At 52.9% G+C, this 19,400-nt stretch overlaps 1 protein-coding gene and 2 long non-coding RNA genes across 4 annotated transcripts; 1 reads left to right on the forward strand and 2 right to left on the reverse strand.

The window, feature by feature from the left end:
• Nucleotides 1–3,025: 3,025 nt before the first annotated feature.
• Nucleotides 3,026–8,298, reverse strand: LOC139077225 (uncharacterized). Its single transcript, XR_011529551.1, has 4 exons — nt 8,052–8,298; nt 7,843–7,949; nt 4,982–5,228; nt 3,026–3,771 (listed from the first exon to the last, which is right to left on the reverse strand). It is a non-coding gene; the product is annotated as an uncharacterized lncRNA (long non-coding RNA).
• On the forward strand, nt 4,435–7,206 carry LOC139077226 (uncharacterized). The gene is made up of 2 exons (XR_011529552.1): nt 4,435–5,649; nt 6,230–7,206. It is a non-coding gene; the product is annotated as an uncharacterized lncRNA (long non-coding RNA).
• A 217-nt stretch (nt 8,299–8,515) lies between the features above and the next one.
• On the reverse strand, nt 8,516–17,524 carry NRN1 (neuritin 1). Of its 2 annotated transcripts, none has more exons than XM_008519404.2 (3): nt 17,226–17,524; nt 12,848–12,992; nt 8,516–9,710 (listed from the first exon to the last, which is right to left on the reverse strand). In XM_008519404.2, the coding sequence occupies exons 1-3, from the start codon at nt 17,278–17,280 to the stop codon at nt 9,482–9,484; spliced, it is 429 nt and encodes a 142-aa protein (XP_008517626.1). In that variant the 5' UTR covers nt 17,281–17,524; the 3' UTR covers nt 8,516–9,481. The 2 variants fall into 2 exon arrangements, with proteins under 2 accessions (XP_008517626.1, XP_008517624.1); XM_008519402.2 differs by lacking the exon at nt 17,226–17,524 and adding an exon at nt 14,568–14,839.
• Between the last annotated feature and the right edge of the window lie 1,876 nt (nt 17,525–19,400).

Consider the following 19,400-nt stretch of genomic DNA (forward strand, 5'->3'; position numbering starts at 1 on the left):
GTAAGAGACACCAAGACCAAAATGCATATCACTGGTTGGAGAAGTTACAGCTATTGTAATTCTTCCCTTTTGGCTAATTTTCCTACAGTCAGTGTAGATTCTCGGTAAATTTTGAAATAGAATACATAAAATAATTTGTATGTGGTAAAATACAAACAGGGAAAATGGAGGAGGCCAAAGAGAGTGGAGTGTCTGCAGTGGGTGGGGGAACGTGGTCTGCAGGGGCCCCGGAGGCCAGAGCTGGGGCAGGGAGGAGAAGCCAGCAGAGAAGGGAAGGAGAAAACTTCATTCACATGTTCTTCCAAATCTACCGAGTGTCTCCCTTGGGCTGCGCGCTGCTCCAGGAGCCTGATGGAGAAACGGGTTGGCAGTGCAGGGAGAGCAAGGGAAGGCGGTTACCTTCTGGGCTCCAAGAGATTTGAGTGTGTTTGTAAGCTGAGGGGAAGGAGAATTCGGAGAATGAAACACAAGATAGCAAAGACGGTTGAGTAGATAAGAGGCAAGATCTAAGAGCAAATCAGAGGGAACAAGGTCAGGCCCCAAGGGCAGTGCATGTGTGTGTGTGTGTGTGTCTGAGAGAGAGCGAGCGAGCGTCTGTGTGTATCTGCGTGTCTTAGAGAGAGTATATATGAATTAGAGAATATGGAATTATGACTATCTGTGTAAGTGGGTATACATGAATATATTTTGGATTTGAATATATAACAACTCCTGAAAATAAAGATTTGGGCAGAGCCAATTTTCTCTGCTATCTATCAAAGTGCCAAGGGCTATTCGGAAAGAGGAAACAAATATACAACAAATCCCATGGACTGAGCAATGGAGGAGATGCAGTTTGCCCCCTCATTCTGTTCAAAAGAGCAGAAAATAGTGCAGAAAGAGGGCAGAAGATGGTTACACAGGAAAATACACAGCTCAGAGGCTGCTCTGGAAGAGGCGGTAGTGTGTGCCACCGAACATGACCACCCCACATGCTCAGCAAATAGAAAGCCTCGGGGAGTCCTGGCCGGTACCCCGGCCTTGTTGTCACAGCTCTGGACTTGGCATTGATGGTTGTGCCTCCCACATGCCCTGATGCTCTTTATCCCCATCAGAGTTGCCTGTTTTGAAGAATTTGTGTTTGGCCAGAGTTAAATGAACCACTTTGTTTGGGGTTTCTCTCTCTGCCTAAGGGATAGCACAACTCAACATGTTTCAGGTGAAAGCCTGAGGCAGTCACCAGATAACTACGAGGGTCCCAGAGCCATTTTTCACAGTCACTCCCCAAAGCTCAGCAGACCCTCTGCAGAAATGGGAAGACTGAGGTGGGCCCAGGTGCGGGATCCGCAGCAACTCTGGCGTCAGTCAGGCTGAAGCTGATGACCCCTGCCAGGCCTCCTGCCAGGTTGCTTGCTTGGTCTTGCTTCTTACTTAATCAAGAAGAGACTCCTAGGGTGGTGTCTTAATGTAAACAAAGCAATTTGTGACTTGATTAACCCAGACAGAGCAGTGCGTCCTGTCCTCGCTTCTCCTCCTGCGCAGGCTCGGACTATTCCGAGGAGTTTCTCTGCACGTGGACGGCAGCGCCGCCTGTGGTCAGCCTGGCTTGGCTTTTTCCTCTGTTTCGCTTCCCACCACCCTATCTAGGATACCCATAGCAAGTAACTCATCCCAGGTGTCGCACAGAGACTCCACCCACTGCCTCCTGTGCTCTGGGTGTTGTGGGAAGTTGCAAACACCACCACCATTAAAAAGCAACCCAACGCTTGATGTCCTGGTGATGAGGTCTGGAGCTAACATTAGTGGCTGTGTCTCATCAAGAGAATATCTACTTGGTGATAGATTTCATGAATGTACCATCAAACCACCATCACCGTGGTGTTGAACTTCTCACATCAGAGCAGGCCTGTGGCTGGTACAGAACTGAGGGCCTTGCCTGCACGTCTATTAAACTAGTGGAGGGAAAGGAAGCAAACGAGAGGCTCTTGCAGTTAAAAGGGACACAAAAAAAATGGAGAAAATAACGAGAAAAGTTCTATGCCAACATGTTGTAAAACATCAACACAGTTTTTTCTTTGTTTGCCCTTTGAAATTTATTCCCTAATGTCCTCTTTCTCCACATGCGGAGCCGCCCCAGGCTGAAATGAAGCTGCCCACACCCTCCCTACACACACACACACACACACACACACACACACACACACACACACGACACGACACTCAAAGAAGGGCCCTGAGCAGACTCAACAAACTTCCTGAAGATCCTGGCTCTCTGAGTATCTGTAATGTAGCCCTCAGCCATAATAAGGGTTCGTATTATTTTTCTATTTGCAACTGTAACAAGTTGCTACAAACTTGGTGGCTTAAACAATGCAAATTTCTTATCTTCAAGTTAGTGCTGTAGGTCAGAAGTCTGACACGAGCTTCACTGGGCTGAAATGGCTGGGCCGTTCCTTTCTGAAGGCTCCAGGGAAGAATCTGGTTTCTTCGCCTTTACCAGTTTCTAGAGGCTGCCTGAATTCCTTGGCTTGTGGACTCTTTGCTCCATCTTCAAAGCCAAAGAAGTGGGTCCAGCCCTTCTCACATCCCCTGACTCGGACCTCTCTCTTCTGCCTCCCTCTTCCACTTCTAAGGACTCTTGTCATTACACTGGGCCCTCAGGGGCGATCCAGAATAATCTTATTTTACAGTCAGCCCATTAGCATCCTAATTCCACCTGCAGCCTTAACTCCCTTTTGCCCTATAACTGACATATTTGCAGTTTCCGGGGGTTAGAACATGACATCTTGTGAGGCCATTATTCTGCCCACCATAGGACCTGAGTTTCTTTGTTGTCTTTTTTAACTTGTGCTGTCTCTCTTTTGGCTCCAAATAGTAACAGAACAAGCAAAGTGAAGTCTTAAAACAGATTCCTGAAACAGATTCGTGCTCACATTTCAGCTGGGCCTCTTACCACCTGCTGCTAGGGGCAGGTTTCTATCCTCTCTCTACACCCTTTCTCATCTGTAATGAGGATAATACAATCTACAGAAATGAGCGCAGGAAATGAGATGATGTTCAGAAGCTTTAGTATGATGTCTAGCATGTAGTAAGCGCTCAATAAAGGTAAGTTAACTTTTTAAAAAGTTAGGCAGAGCAAAGAGGGGGAGGGGGAGAAAGAAGGGAGAGAGTAGTATAATCAGTCTCTGTGCACCGAGTCCCGCACAGATGGTTCCGTCCTCCTCCTGGCTCCCTGAGTTGGTGCCGCCTGTGGAAGCCTCTTGGTCTCCCTGGGCAGGGAAAACAAAAGCTCAGCTGTCACCTTTGCTGCCCTTCCATCAAGGTGCGATTTTCTTTTTCTTTGCTGCCTCCTTCCTTCCTTCTCAGGCCAGGGGGTCGTCGCCTTGGTACTGACTCAGGAGCAGAGCCATTGTGGCTGCAGGGAGCTCCCGGATGGAAGTGGCGGTGGCGGTGGTGGTGGTGGCGGTCGGGGGACTGGCAACGGAGCCCCATCTCCGCTCGTCCACGGTCACTCACTCAGCGCCCCCGCAGCACCCAGGCCCTGGCTCCCCCAGGCGTGTGGATTAGATTAAGGAGCGAGAGTCAAGGTTTTCCAGAAGTAATTACACCTGACTTTGCATAAAAGTCGCTGCTTGCGCTGTCCTTGCCGCTGCCCGGCAGAGGGAGATCCAAAGTCTAGCCCGCCCTTCCCCGCCAGTCGGGAGGGCGGGGCGCTGTGGTAGCGATCTTGGCCCCGAGAACCAATGCAGGTGCCAGAAAGGCTGGCCTTCCAGGGAGCAGCCAGGCTACCTACTGGGTTGACAAAAACAATAAAGTGTTAACACACAGTGTAGACGAGGATGAAGAGAAACCGGCACTTTACACAGTTGGGGAAAGTAATCCAACACTTTTTGGTTTTTTTTTCAAATTAAAAGCACATACACATTTAAAAAATATCACCCATCTGTACGTACCTTTCTGCCAGTAATCCAACTTTGGGGATAATCTATTCTATTGAAAAAATAAAAATACTACTACATAATGTTGTTTGAACAGGAATACTTATTACAACAATATTTGTAGGACAGCAAAAAACTGGGAAAACCTACATGTCCGTCAATAGGTGGAAAATGAAATAAATTGTAGTATGGCCTTGTAAGAAATATTGTGTAACTATTTAAACGAAGCAGTTATTTGTTTAGCTATTTATCTTGAAGGATTTGGTAGAAAAGAAAAATATATCATAATTTTATAAAAACAAACAAAAACCCCATCCTCCAAACGGGTCTATGTCATATAGGTACAAGCACGGAGAAGGAGTGGAAGGATACACGTCACTCTATTAACGTTAGTTAGCGCAGGGCGGGTTAATTTTTTTCGCTCTATGTATCATTGTATTGCTTTGCTGGATTCAATAAACGTTACATTTTTTTTCTCTTTTGGGAGAGTAATTTAATATGAATGGCTGTGGGGGAGGGGAGGAGGCAGGGAAGCTGCCTGGGAAGCTCCAGGAGGAATGGGTTAGTGCTGGGAGAACCCAGGGACTCGAGGTGGGGGTTCGCAGGCAGTGAAAGCCGGGGGGTCTGGCCCAGGCTCTCGACCCAGGTTGGGTGCGGTAGGGTCTGGGGGTGCAATCACCGTCGAGCATGATTCAAGGAGCTTATCCAGAGCATCCTCTGAGATCTGAGCAGGCCAGCGGGGTGGATCGCGTGGCCTGCAGCGAGAGATATTTAAGCTGCTGGATTAGAAAGAAAAACTGCACCAAAGTATTAAAGGTCGTAATGAGGTTCTCTACGCGACGACGTTATTTTGAAGAGTTCTGGGAGACTTATCGGATTAAGCCTGTATGGAGGCAGGAGGAAACAAAAATAGTAACAGGTACCATTAGGTAAGCAGCATAATGCGCAAAAGTGCTTTGCCTGGGTTATCTCATTTGATACAAAGTACACTCCTACGGCGTAGGTATGACTATCCCCATTTTACAGAGGAGGGAACTGAGGCTCAGAGGGGTTAAGTAACTCACCCATGGTTACGCAGCTGGTAATGGAGGTCTTCTGGCTCCTGAGTGCTCATTCTAAAGGGGACGTCCTTCCAGGGCAAGAATCTGGACAGGAATGTTACATTCCTGCTCGCCCGGTGGGGCTGGAGTGGGGAGATTGTCGAAGCCGGGACGGGCGGGGCTGGCACGGTTTCCTTATTCGGGCATTCGGTTTCGGGGCTGCTCCGGCCCCAACCTCAAGGAAGGGCCCCTAGGAGATGCTGTTCCTCTCCTTGGGGAAAAAACACAAACTACAGCATTACAAAGTTCCCTGACGCCCTGGCCTGGGTGGTGAGGGAGGCGGGGCTGGAGGGCGGTGAACCCAGTGTCGCCTTCCAGCCGCACAGCTAGAGCTCACGGTGCTTGCCCCTACCCCGCCCCACTTCATTTTCAGGACACAGGCGAGGCGCAAGGGAAGCAACGCTTTTTTGATGCTTTGATTTTCTTTGGCAGGTGTTCGGGAGGAAGGAGCAGTGGGACAATGACCCTTCCCTCCAGGCCCAAGGGAAAGGGTGGTAGACTGTTCCAGAGAGAGGACCCCTCCAGGACCACCCGCGCCCAGCCTGGCGCTGCCAGATCCCCAAGCCTTGGGTGTGCAGGGGATGGGGAGAGGGAGAGAATGGTTGAAGACCTTTCCAGAAGCAGCTCTGCCGGTATTTGAGGGACTTTCGGGAATGGGGGAAGGGGAAGGGCTCCATCTCGCCCTCTCGATTTCCCCGGGGGCGGGACTCCGGGCGAGGGCTGGAAGCTGGCGCTCCCCCAGCTCGGGTTAGGCCTGCCCAGCCCCACGGCTCCACGACTCCCGTGGCCCCGGCTCTTGAGGTTCTCGGGCGGGAGCGAAAGGATCTCTGAATCCGCAGAGAGAGAATCTGCGGGGTGGTCTTGTGCACATCTGCTTCTCTGAGAGTCCCGAATGAACATAAGTCCTGATTTCATTGTATTTTCTCTCTCTCCTCCACACCTCTACCATCTCCAGCTCTACTTCTGGATCTGTTTTCCCCATCTTTCTCCATGCCGCCCACTTCCCATGTCATTCTCCTCCTCCTCTCTAATTCCGCCTCCCAAGGGCTCTGGAGTTCCTCGGCTGGGCCTGGTGCTCTGGAGTTGGAATTGGCCTGACATTTTCACGGGGATAACCAAACATTACACTCAGTGAACTTCTGTGTCTTGAATCTACTTGGGCAGGGGATAGAGTGAAGGAGGGTCTTTCCTGAATCCCAACATGTCCTCAAGGGCCCCAAGCCAGCGCGAGTGGACAAAGTGGAAAGCCGCGGGCCGCGCCCAGAGCTGGAGACGCTGCTGTGTGAGGTGGAGGTAAGTAAGATGCTCTCCTTGGTGTCTGACACCTACTATGTCCCCGCAGCTCAGCGATGGGGATGCTCACCTTGGTTAATATTAAGCTCACCGAGCTGGGAACAGGGCTTACTGCGTTGCTGCTTAAAAACAATATCAACTAACATATGGAGATGTCGTCATGATTAAACACCAAATTATAGTCGAAGACAGCGCGATAATAATCTAAACAATCACCACAACCAGAAGAAAGGTTCGCTGAAGAGCCAGATGTGGCAACCCGCGTTTCCAAGATTCGCGGCCTGGCGTTCCTGGGGCTCTCCCCAAGTGCACGTGAGCGTGGTCCCCGGCCTAGAACAGGGCAAGGGAGCTCTAAACCCGGCACCAAGCTTTCTCGAGACTCCCCGGCGCAACCTGGGACAAGACAGAGTGGGGGCGCAGAAGGACCGGCGGTGGGGCGCCCTGCCTCTGCGGCGGCCCCACCTAGGAGGCAGTTGCAGCCGCAGCAGCACGCGGGTCTTTGAGAAGAACCCTGTTGGGGGAGCAGACGGGCCCTAGTTCCCAGTCCACAATCCCGCCCACCCCCCTTCGTCGCCTCTGTCCCCTCCCTCAGTCTCGCCTTCTTCTAGATTTGGAAGGAGGTTTGATTTCTAGGTGGAAGCCCGCGGAGCGGCGGGGGGAGGGGGAGCGTCCTCCGCGTGTCGCGGGGTCTCCCTCCCCTCAAAGCCTGGGGAGAGCGACGCGTGCGTTTTCTTTCGGCAAGCAGGGGGCCCAGTTGTGCGCGCTGGTTCGCCCCCAGTTTGCGGAGGGAAAGATCGATAGGAGGCGGCGCGCTGTCAAGGCAAAAATGACAGGAGAAGACCCTCCCTCCTTCTCCTCGTTCTCCTTTCTCTCATTAAATAGATTCTTATTTAAAATAGGCTCAGACATTTTAATTTGAATTCCAGGGGTTGGGCTCAGGTTGGAATTGTCCTATTTATACTCAGACCGAAAATAACCATTGAAACGAAGGGATCAAAACCAAACTCTATTTTCCAAAACAACTAGCGTTCCCGCGGTGCCCACTCCGCGCGGGCGGCGAGCGTCTCCTCTGGTTTGGACGGAGAATCCGGGACCGACGGCGGACGGGGCTGGGTAGCGGGGTGGCCGGGGGAACTATTCCCTGGGGCGGCCGGCGCGGCGCCTGCGTGAACTGGCCCCGGTAATATATGCTGCCATTAAGAATCCCGGCAGCTTCCAGCGCTCGGGGCGCAGGGACGCATGTGTTGCCGGAATTCAATCCGTGGGGGGAATGCAGATTTGGCTGCGACCTACCGGGTTTGATTTATGAACTGTTACTCTAGCGATTGTTTACACATTGCATTTCAGAGCCCCCACTTCTCCTCCAGGCGCCGGCCAGAAGGCTCCCCCGCGCAGGCACCCGCCGCAGCCCCTCGGCCTCGCTCCAACGGTCCTCCACCCCCTACCCCCCAGCCCGGGGGCCCCACAGCTCCCTCCCACCCTCGCCTTCTCCAGGAAATCAGATATCGATTTCATTGAACCCAGAGACGTACGTTCGCTTCTCCCTCCCCAGCAGGCTCCAGTTCTGCAGCTTGGACCCCGGCCTCTTCCGCTCGTGTTTACTCTCGAATGTTTACTCCTCCGTGAGGCCATGCGGAGCCTATAAATAGGAGAGGTGGAAGCAGCTCGACTGCCAGATCAATAGGGCCCCGTCTCCTCGCCATTTCAGCTGAGCTGTCTTATTAATTATGAAAGGATTCACCTGATCCCTGCCAGGGACCACAGCCTCTCTGCCCCTCTGCTGGAGCCCTTAATGGCGGTTCCTTCGCAAGCTGCCTCCGGCCACCACAGAGGAAAAGGCGAATCGTGGTTAGGGCTCGACCCGCCTGGGGCGGGGGCTGCAGGACGGCCTCTGGCAGTCGGTCTGCGTGTGTTTTCTCAGCTGCTCGCAAGCCCAATTCCCCCAAACCTCACCGAGAAAAGATCTCCGCTTTTTAATTAACTTATTTAAAAAGAACTTCCTCTTTTTCTTCTCTAAGTAAACAGAATTTCAGGGAAGTAGCAAAGTGTCCCAGCTCAGGAGAGTCTGCTTGAAGATGGTGGGTAATCCAGTTGCTTGTGAACAGGCGAATTTATCACCTGGCGTCATGTGCCGCTTCAGGAGTTCTCCTCCCTGAGAACTCGGCCAGGAAAGCGGGCTCGGGCAGGAAACACACGACACCCCCATTTCAAACAATAACTTTTATTTTATACTTCTCTATACTTTGTAGCAAATCTTTTTTTGCTGAATTTAATTTATAATAAACTTTTTAAATTACATCTCTCTCTTTTTTTTAAAATCAAGGCTCTTTTATGTCAAAATCTTTTTTTAGCTATATTTTAGGTTAACATTTAACATCCCCCCCCTTGTGATCTATACCGTTGGATATTCAGGTATTACTGTATGTGTAACACGTAAAACAAGAGGGAAAATAAAGGCCGTGGACTTGGAAAGATGCATCGACAACAGCAGGTAAAGCTTAACCTCTCAGTGACGTTAGCAGCATTTCTTCTGGCAGCCTGTAACCCGAGGTTCCCTCCATCCTTTTCCTCTCTTCCCTCCTATCGTTAAACACAGAGCCAACAATCTGTCTTTTCACTTTTCTCGAGGAGAAATGTGCAGTGGAAATGATCAAAACAAGATACTGTGGAAGAAAGACGTGAGCGTGAATTATTCACCATATGCCTCCCTCGTGGACATCTCTCTTGAATTCATTCCCCTGGCCTTCTCCTCTCCTCTCTTTCCTATTAGGAGGAGCCCATCATTGGTCATGTAGTAACATGATTAATATAGTAGGTGGCCCAGGGCCATTCCTGAGATTCTTGTGCCAAAAAAAAAAAAAAAAAAAAAAAAAAAAAAATTAAAAAAATGGGGTGCGTTTGCCGTTTTCTTATTTTTATGTGAAGACGGACTAAAGCTGAGGTCCGATTTTGGCTGTGCTTGCTTGCTCACTGATTGGTAACATTTGGCAAATAAAACACAAGAAATCAAACGAAATCAAAAAGAGAATCAGGATTTCCCACAATCCTATATGAGTGTTTTCAGCATCACAGAGAATCACAACGTCCCCAAAGAACGAATGGATTTTCCTCTCGATTTCCGGGAGCATGGAGTGAGTGTGGGTGGGCGCGCGGGGGGAGGCGGCCCCGCGCTCAGAAGGAAAGCCAGGCCGCTAAAGCTGCCGAGAGAGACACCAGGAGCACGGGGAGCGCCGGGAGCAGGGACCCCGCCGCCCCGTTGCCGCTGCCGCAGAGTTCGAATAAGCTGCCTTGGATGTTGAGGTTTTTGGATTCTTTTCTCAGTTTATCCCACATATCTTTCGCCCCTTCCTGGCAATCCGTAAGGGCTGTGACCGTGCAGCTGTGGAAATCCTCCCAGTATCTGGCGAGGAACAGAACAAAACAGAAGAAGCAGGTTCACTTGGGGCTCGGGGAGGACCCGGGCCTGCGCCCCCTCGCCTCCCGGGTCTCCGCCTCCCGCACCTCCCTCCTCCTCTCCACCTCCCCGGCGCCAGGCCGCACCCGGCCCACCCTGGAAGCCGCCGTCCCAGGGCAGGGGCCGCCCCTTTCCGGGTCTGGTTTCTCTTCCCGGCAGCCGGGAGCCGGGCTGCACCCGATGCGCCGCGCTGGCACCTCGGCCTGCGCAAACAGATTGCTCGTCCTCCTCGGGGGAGGCTAGGAAAACAGTGCTAAGCCTTGCAAGCTGCCGCCCATTAATGCCTCTTAGCTTGTGAGATGGGTTGCTTGCTCCCAGCATGGCCCTCCCCTCCAGCCTTCTCACGTTCTCCTCCCCCTCGCCCCTTCGGACTACCCCCCTCTCCTCGCTGCGGAACTCTCTCGCCGCCGTCGCCCTCCGTCTGCCCCTCCCTTCCTTTTGTTTCCAGTTCTTATTTTCCCTTTCTTTCCTCTTCCCTCCTTTGTCTTCCTCCTGTTCTCTCCCCTCGGTTTTCCTCTGTTCAGTTCTTCGCTTCCTCTTCCTCCTGCCCACTTGCCTCGGTCTTCCGCGGCCCGTCGCCTTGCTCCGCGCAGTCCCCCGGCTCAGATTCGGTCCAGAGCCTCCTGCTGCCTCTCCCCTCCTCGGGGTCGGGGAATGTTAGTGCCCGAGCCCCTGGGGCCAGCTCTGTGGCCTTCCCCTGCTTTTGCCAACCCCAGTGCTCCTGGCCTACATGTTTGGTCCGCTCTCTCCTCCTCCTCCAGAGCCTTCTTCGCAGGCTTGGACCCCTTGAACCTTACCCGCCACGGCCTTCGGGCGTAGTGCCCAGCCCCCAGGCCGGGACTCCTGGGCTGGCGAGGTGCCCACCGCTGCCAGCCTTTGAGGGATCCCTCTCCTGTCCTACCGGCCCGCCTCTTGAGCCCCACGCCTTCCTCAGCCGCTTCCTTCTCCTGGGCTCAGATCCTAGCCCCGCCCCCACAACCTTCATCCAACCTGTCCTTTTTTATTGTCCCCTTTTCTTCTGACAACCCAAAATAGATCCCGCGACTAAATATAATTCCAACCCGTGATCGATTCCTGGGGCGCTGTCTCCTTTCGGTGCTGGGTCGATCTGTGAGTCTCGGTAACTCTGGGCTGGATCCCGCCTCACCGGGGCCCTTAGCGCCAGGTCACCAGCAACTCACCTCCAGGAAATTTGGTTGTATTTTCTCCTCTCTCTCCCTTGTGCTTGCTAGCCTGGACTGTAAGCATGTTGAAGGCAGGCACCATGTTTGATTTATTCTTGTTTCCACTCCTACCCCATCTTCTGGCTACTAGTATAAGTCATAAATGCTTGTTGGGTTGCCTGGAGCTCTGGCTGTTTTCTAATGACCTCTGTGAATCTCCAGTTTGTGAAGACTCGGGGACCTGGGTCGCACGGCTTCCAAGTTCCTCAATTTGTAATAAATAGTGAGATTGAGAGAAACCAAGAAGCTGAGGGACAGCTCTCTGAGAAATTGCACCTCCCAGAGAATGTCTACAACTCTCCTTTATGCATGCCCAGATGGCGACAGGACCTTCTGGAAGAGGGACAGGGTGGAAAAGGACAGATATTCATGTGGAACTGAGAAAGAGGTGGCTTCAGCAGGGTGTTGAACGACCAGCATCCAGCTGTGGCCTGTGACCTCTGGAAGGACCCCTCCTCATTTCTATTTTCCAAGACCAAAGGCCTGCTAAAAAATTAAAATAGCTTCAAATAACCAAGTTCCAGCAAATGATGGAGGATTTGGGAGCTGATCTATATTTAACCTTTTGTCCAGCATTATAGATACATTCTTACCTATCATCAGACATTTGGAATTAAAGTAGGTGGGTATGCATCCCGGACCCAGCCTTTTGTCCCTTTCCTGATGGGAACGTACCCGCCACTTAGCTGCTGTGGCTCCTGGTGGACACCAGGAAAAGTGTGTAGCAACACTGACTCCCATTTACTCATCATTTAAACAAATAAACATCCCAGAAAATAGGGAGAGAGGAAAGACTTCACAGTATGAAAAGGATGGTGCAGAACGTGGTCACTCCACCCTTTGGGGAAGGAGGCACACCTCTTGCCTTGGCTTTACGGAAGCGCCATTATGGTGGGAGGGGTTACAACTGTTTATGAAAAATACAAGTGTGTGTGTGTTTGTGTGTGTTGCAAATCATGGAGGTATTTCTAAGGTCTGCAGCAGCTAAAGTGTTACTGGCCACCACAGTAGGGCTCTGCTAGTTACCTCATTTGCTAATGGAAGCAGCACTTTCCAGCCAAGCTCTGGAAAATGCCAGTGGGCTTGGCCATGAACTCCTCCAGGCCCTCCTGGGGCCCTTTGCTGCCCTGTCCTGGGGATGCCATGTAGTTGCAGGAAGAGGGGTGGGAAGCAAGGAGGGTGGCTACCCTAAACCCTGGCAATCACTAAAAACTCAGCAAAGATGGTCACTGGTCGCCAAGGACATGCTCTTCTTGGGCAAAGTCATTGGAACAAAACAAAATATTCTTTCAGCCTCTCTCCTAGAAAGAGGAAGAGGGACCCATGCTCCTTTGCCCACACCCTAGTTTTCGTGGTGTGTCCTAGAGGGGAATTTTATCAAGAGAAATGGACAAAATCGGCAAGTGACTTTCCTTTTAGGCAAACCCCAGAATTACTTAAAACGCTCCTCAAACCAAAACTAACTGTTCTTCGGAGAGTACTCGGCAGGCCACTCACTCACTCGGAGGGAAAGAATGATGAAGGCTGCCTCAAACAGAGCGAGGAACTGGTGGCAGCTCTCCCGGGGGCCCTCACCCTGGGTTCCAGCGCTTTGAATGCGTGAGTCTGTGTGTGTGGAGTGAGGCTGTGGAGGGCTGGGGCTGGGCTGCGGGAGGAGGAATCCTCCTCTGCCCATGTCAGGCCATACAGTCCCCTCGGGCAGTGCAGGCCCCTGCCAAGGCCTGAGGGTGGGAGGCAGAAGCGGAGAATGCGCCCTTTCGCGCTGGCACGGAGTACAGAGCGCAGGCCGGGAGGCGAGGAGCTCCCGCACCTCAGCAGCGACCCCCAGAACAGAAACCTAGCAGGCCAGAGAAGACTTACGTGCACACGGTCTTGATGTTCGTCTTGTCGTCCAGGCCCTGCGGGTAGTTGGCCATGCTGTCGCCCAGCTTGAGCAAACAGTCCGAAAAGCCCTTAAAGACCGCATCGCACTTGCCCGCTGCTCTCACGGCCTGCACCAGGTACGCTGCGGGGAGGAGGGCACACCGGTCAGCAGCGCCGCGACCCCACCCTGCAGCCCCGCTGCCAGCCCGCCCCGGACTTGGCGTGGCTCTGTCCCAACGAGCGGTTTCCACTAGAGCCCAGGCGCGCCAGTGTTAAAGGTGAATGGAAGATGTGGCCCAAGAAAGACTGACTTGCACCCAACTACGCGTCTTCTGCAGACTGTCGGCGTGCGAGAGCTGGGGTGGGTGCGGGGTAGGCGAGTCCATTCCTTTCTGCAGCTCCCTCCCGCATCTCGCTCTGTATCTTTTTCTGTTTCATCGCCCCCTCTTCTCACCTCTCCCATCTTTTATTTCTCTCTTTCTCCTCACTCCCTCTTTGGTTTCCCAACACTTTCCCGGCAAGCATGTCAAGGCTCTAGCAGTGCAATCTTCCATTTCTGAGGTGACAGAGGGGGTCTCAGCAGAAGAGTGCGGGGGTGAGAAAGGGGTAGGGAGGCGGCAAAGCGTGGGGCACGCAGCTGAACCTAATGCCACATCGCTAAAAAGCCTCAGGCTCGGCGCCTGGTCCTTAGTGCTGAACGCATAAATTAATAAAGTCTCTGGAAGCCACCAGCAGCACTGAAATGGATCGTTTCATCATAAAACCGACTGCCTACCGTGGAGCCTGTGTTCCAAGGGAGATTATCGCATACACCTTCCCCGCCCCACGGGAGACAGAGCGTCCGGCGACTAGGAAGGGGCGACAGTTGGTCCAGGGCAGCCAGGGCCCTACAGGGTCACGGCTGTGTCTGCGCGGGTGCCCAGGGTCACCTCCTCGAAAGACAAATCCGTGAGCCTCGTGCCCCCGGCTTTCCTCAGCCTCTGCCCCCGGCTCAGCTCCCTATACACCCTTAAATCCCCGAAAAACTGGCCACCACTCCCGCCAGCAGCAGGGTAAGACCTTTCCGCTCCAGGCCTTAGCCTTGAGGCTCAGGGCCCAGGTGGCTGCCACCTGGGGCTCTTGGCCTCTTGCTGGGGTTTCCTCTAGAGAGCAGGCCGGGATAGCATCTGGGGGGGGGGGGGGTGGTAACAGGAGGTGGAGGAGGAGGTGGAGGTGAAGGTGGAGGTGATGGAGGAGGAGGAAGTGAAGAAGGAGGAGGAAGGAGGAGAAGGAAACCCAGATCGCACCGAGGTCCTCCCTCCTGGCCTCAGGTCGGCCAAACCCCGCAGCGCCGGACCCGAGAGACAGGCTCCAGGCCGTAGGCGCACTGCCGTGGCCATTGCTCTCCACCCCAAGGCCAACGAACCGGGCTAAAGGCTCCGTGGCGAGCGGCCAAAAGCACACCGGGCGCCAGGAGGACGCGCGAGAAGCGCAGATCTGCGCTGTTGGGGGAGGGGAGGGGAGGGAAGGGGCGAATCTTCTCAAAATCGAGACCGATCTCCAGCGCCTAAGGCCCCGAGCTCCGGCCCCTTCCTGGGAAGAGTTCTGGCCACGGCGGCGGCTTGTATGTGAATGTCTCTGTGGAGAGCCTTACCGCCCCCCCTCCGCCCCCCCCAGCCGCTGGTCTCTAAGAACCGAGAGCCGGGCCAGACGCAGACAAGGGGGAAGGTCACCGAACCTGCAGCAGCCTCCGAGAGCGCACCGTTTGCAAATTGCTGCAGGAAGAACAAGGCGGGCCTTGCGCTTTCTAATCCGGAACGGGAAGCACTGGGGAAGGAACTAAGGTTAACTGCGACCTCGGCTCCGGCGGCTCCGGCGGATACATAAACCTTCATAAATCTCCCGGTCCCCTCTACGCAAAATATTGAAAGCCCTTGCAACTATAATATCCGAGAACACTGAGATAGAATAAACCAATAAACGAATCTTCGTTTTACTAGAACGCGGTCACAATGAAATGAACGCTACACGTCGTCCTATATAACGCATACCTCAAATGCAGCTTTGCAGAGAAGAAACGAAATAAAACACACTCAATCCTTCCCCCCAGCTCCCTGTCTCTCCTTACCCCTCACGTCCACCCCCAAGATTCGGTGGCGAAAAAGTAGCCCCTAAGATGCATTGACATGTTTTTAAAGGGGAATTGGGGCTCGCCGGGGGCGAGAAGCGCTCCTGTCACGTTATCTTTCCAGGAGCTGCTGGAGAAGACTCTCCACACCGCGCATGTGTGAGTGTGTGCGTGTGTAAAATAAGAAGTCGTGAAAATTTCTGTTTTTTGCAACTATGACTCCTTAGTTTCTAGTTGGCTCGGGGAGACCGGGAGCTTGCGGGACGTGTTTTGCAGGCTCACGCATCCGGGCAGGTCGCAGCCCGCACGACCTCCCTGTCCTCCCTGGACCCGACTTGAGCGAGGCTCCGGCGGGTGGCCGGGGCTGCGTCCCTGTCCACTCCGACGTCCGCGTCTTGTGCCATTTCCATCCGTTCATTCATTCGTTCGACCTCTCATTCATTCCCAACTTCCTCCCGCCGTGTCTTCATTTGAGTTCACCACCCTGTCCCTCCCCAACCCCCACTTTTCTTGCCAAATGTCAATGATTTGGGACAGCTCCCAGCCATGAATTAATAAAGATCTAGGCTGTGGTGCGGGAAAGGGCAGACATTCGGGAACAAATATGCTCAATTTCAATTCCACAGCCAACAAATGGTCATTTTCGGGCCGAGGTTAATATGTTCCAGGAGTATCCCGCATGCACCATCGCTGTTTTTACCCCTCCAAAGTAAGGCTACTTCCCACCGCAAAACAGAGCCTCAAACCTTCTCCGATTAAAAGCCCTATCAAAAGTAACTGCCATCTCTTGCTCTCTAAAAATTTCCAGGCTAATTGCAAAATGTCACATCCACTTATTCCCAACATTTAAGAAATTTGCTGCAATTAGAAAAATGCTCTTTCTTTATTGCAGCTCTTTGCACTAATACCAAAGATTCAAAACAAGCAGATTCAAAACATCAAGCCATTTCTTAGAATTAAAGGAAAATGCCAACATCCTGCATCCACACACTCTAAAATCCCTATAATGTTCATACAAAAGAAAAAAAATCAGATACTTAAAATCATGTCAAATGCATTAAAAACCCAATGCAAAGAATCCATTTTAATGTATAAATAACTCCAAACCCTGGTTCCTCCACATTTCTCATGAAGAAAAATGTTATGCATTTCATCTCTTGCCCCAAACCAATTCCCTAAAGCAGCCCCACGCCACTGCAAGGATTTGTCTGCAAAGAACGCTACAGCCTCAAATGATAGGAGGCAATAATTAACTCCCTCGCCAGCAAAGCGTTTGAAGAGTTTCTATTTTCTCTCTTGTCCATTCTATTAATAATCTGCTTCACTTTCACTTTTAGGCCAGTTAATTAATACTCTGACCTGCACCAGAGAAGGGGTTTTCTAGTGCTCCCTCCCATAACATCTTCCTCAGTCTGGTTGGAAAAATGAGAACTTTTAGAAGCCCCACGACAGTCTAACTAGGACTCAACATTCCTTAACATAAAATGGACACTAAATAAATCCGTTCATAATCAACCCCAAACAAACAAAAATAACAAACACCTGACATGACATATCGCAAACATTTCTTAACCTTTTCCTGTATATAAAATACAGATGCCTTTGCGGAAAGAACAAGCAAACGTGCATAGAAAATCATATCCACGTATACTTGTCTGCCTTCAACCTCTTCCATCATAAGTATACTAAGAGATGTACTCTGGAGCTCCTTATCCTTCTCCATTTGCCCCCGGCCGGGTCTGCGGTGCTCGGTGCAAACGCTGCGGCTAGGATATGGGGGGTAGGGGGAACGGGAGAATGACAAAGTTCTAAATGCAGCCTCTGAGCCCCGGAATGTATTTGCTTTCTGCACATAAACTTTCCAGTTCCAGCTGCCTAGCCATCTTGTTCCTGCATTCACCTTTCGACCCTTCAAAATAATATCTTGCAGTATCTCAGGGGCCAATGCATTGTCCCAGAGAGTATTAAACCCGGTCTAACCCGAGAGAGGGAAGCAAAAATGGACGTGCGCTTTGACAAAAAGGGGGGAAACCCTCTCCTGAAAACGGCCGGCCGCACACATTTCCTGGCGAACGTTTGGAGTCTCTTTTTTTAGAAAAAACAACTCGGGACGCGCGAGTCCCTAGGAGCCGATGCCCCCACCCTCGGGGGTTTGCCGGCTTCTCCGCACCCCTGGGCGGCCCGGGGCTAGTCGGCCCCCCTTGGCGCCTCGGACCGGGCCGGCTGCCGCCTGCAGCCCGCTGTGAGCCCGGCCGGGAGGCCACTTACCTATTTGCACCGCGAGGATCAGTGAAATATATCTGCCGTTCAACTTAAGTCCCATCCTACGTTTAGTCAAACCATTTGCGACCGCAGACCTTTAAATAGTTAGTTTAGAGAACGCGGGGGAAAGCTGAAAAATATGCATTGCCAACAAGTTCCAGGAGCAACGGAGACTTTATGCACGGGGAACGCAGAGGGAGGAGAGAAAGAGAGGGAGCGAGGGAGAGAGAGAGGAGAGAGAGAGAAAGAGAGAGAGAGAGGCTGAGAGAGCGAGGGGGGAAGAGCTGGGAATGGTTCACTCCATTAGGAGGGGGCGGAGGAAGTACAGCCTCACGCCCACGAGCAGGCCTGACGTGGGGGATGACACGGAATGATTTTTTTAAAAAATATAGACACCTTGGTAGAGAATCGCCATTTATAGTCATCAGAAGCTGGAATTAATCAGATATCTCCAATTAATATGCGATCCGAACGAAATCTCGGCTCACGGGGGTGGCCACTTGCCGATCCCCGCGGCCACCCCCGCCTCCTCGCAGTTCCCGGGGCCCCCCAACCCCGCCCCCTCCCTGCGCAGAACAGGGGCTCCCTCTCCCCTCCCTGCCTGGAGCCGGGGAGTCCTGGCGCGCCCACTCGATTGTTGCAACCTGCTCCCCCTCCTCCACCAGCTCAGCAGCGAATCCAGCCCCCTCTCTACGATGCAGTGGGGTTTAAAGGAGCGAGAGCGGGAGAGGGAAAAACAGCTAAATCAGCTCTATTAATTCCACATCTCCCCTCGGCCGGCCGCCTGCCCCCTGCACTCGCCTACCCTCTTTTTCTCCAACCCAGCAGCTGAGCTCTAGGCTCAGCCTGGAGCGCGTGAGCACACACTCACGCACACACACGCGCACCCCTGCAAGCCGAGTCGAGAGCCCCCCGCGCCCGCCCGCACACACTGCGCGCGAGTGCGCGCACACGCCCAGGCCTCGGGGGTTTGGTCTGCACACGGGTGGCCCCTGATATATACACCGGGTGCCCTCTGTGAATTTCACCACCTCCGATGCCCGCGCGGGCCCCAGGCCGCTTCCTGAGACACAGCGACACCTGTTTTGGGGGGCGGGGAGACTATGGAGGAAGGAGACTTTGCAAAGACAATTTTCAGATACTAGAGATTTACTAACAGAGCTTTAGGAAATTTCCGAGGCAATCGCTAGTATGCGGCTTCTTTCTGATCCAGATGCGCCTCTTGGGGTTGTTTGTTGGGCTGCACACACGTACACACTCATACACACGTACATCACGTAGGCGCACGCACACCCAGACCCACATACACCTGCACTGTCCTTTGATGCTCGGGCACAAACATTGTGTAGACGCAGCCTACTCTGCAACGAAGTGCTTTTGCAGCTGAGTCTGAGCTCCGTGCAAGGTGCTATTGACGACAGCTTGAGTTAAGAATGAAAAATAAACAGGGCCATTTCCTTTCTAAACGCCGCTTGGCTTTGGTTTCCTTCCCTTCTTCTGCACCAAAAGAAGCCTAAATCCTAGCTTCCTTAATCAAATGCTAAAGAAGGCATTGGTCAACTTGAAGATGAAAAAAAAGAAAACGACTACCCCAAAGCTTCCAAAAATACACGAGAAAACATCAAGCTATTAGATAAGCAGTAGAATTGCAAACGGGATTAAGGAGCTATCGAATGGAATTCACTTCTCCATGCAACGTGCCACCTGCGCGTCCATCTCTGGGTCCTCACAGTCACCCAGCCCTTAGGAGATGCATAGACAGAGAAAAGGAGATAAAGGGGTAAATCAAGGCGGGGTGGGACAGGCTGTGGAGAGTGACGGGCTGAGGGGGAGCGCGGGGGTACTGACTGCAGCACTTTGTGACGTGCAGCGCCTGCACCGGTCGGCCCCTTCCCCGCGGCCCACGGAAGCCGCAGACCAGGAGGCGGGGGCCCGGGGCCCACGGTCCGGAGGCGGAGCCACGTAGCCCCACCCCGGTGACGTCACTAGGCCGGTGGGTGGGGCGGCACGGGGCCTCGCCTCTCCAGCGTTCAGGGCCTTTGTGGCAGCCTCGGGTATTTCCTTTCCCTTAGCTCAGAGGCTCCCGGAAAAGCCGAAAACGTGGGCGGGTAGGGGGCGTGGCGGGGGCCGGTGGCGAGAGGGGGGCGTCCCTCAGACCCGCCCCCGACTCCCTCCAATGGC

Source organism: Equus przewalskii, chromosome 19 (genome assembly GCF_037783145.1).
Source record: "Equus przewalskii isolate Varuska chromosome 19, EquPr2, whole genome shotgun sequence".
Taxonomy (NCBI): Eukaryota; Metazoa; Chordata; class Mammalia; order Perissodactyla; family Equidae; genus Equus; species Equus przewalskii.

Excerpts from the sequence above, each read along its gene's own strand:
- NRN1 (XM_008519402.2), bottom strand. The coding sequence starts at position 14,724 with ATGAAGGTTTATGTATCCGCCGGAGCCGCCGGAGCCGAGGTCGCAGTT. Across the intron at positions 12,993-14,567 it reads GCTCTCGGAGGCTGCTGCAG|CGTACCTGGTGCAGGCCGTG; the intron begins GTTCGGTGACCT and ends TCCTCCCCGCAG. Across the intron at positions 9,711-12,847 it reads AACATCAAGACCGTGTGCAC|ATACTGGGAGGATTTCCACA; the intron begins GTAAGTCTTCTC and ends GTTCCTCGCCAG.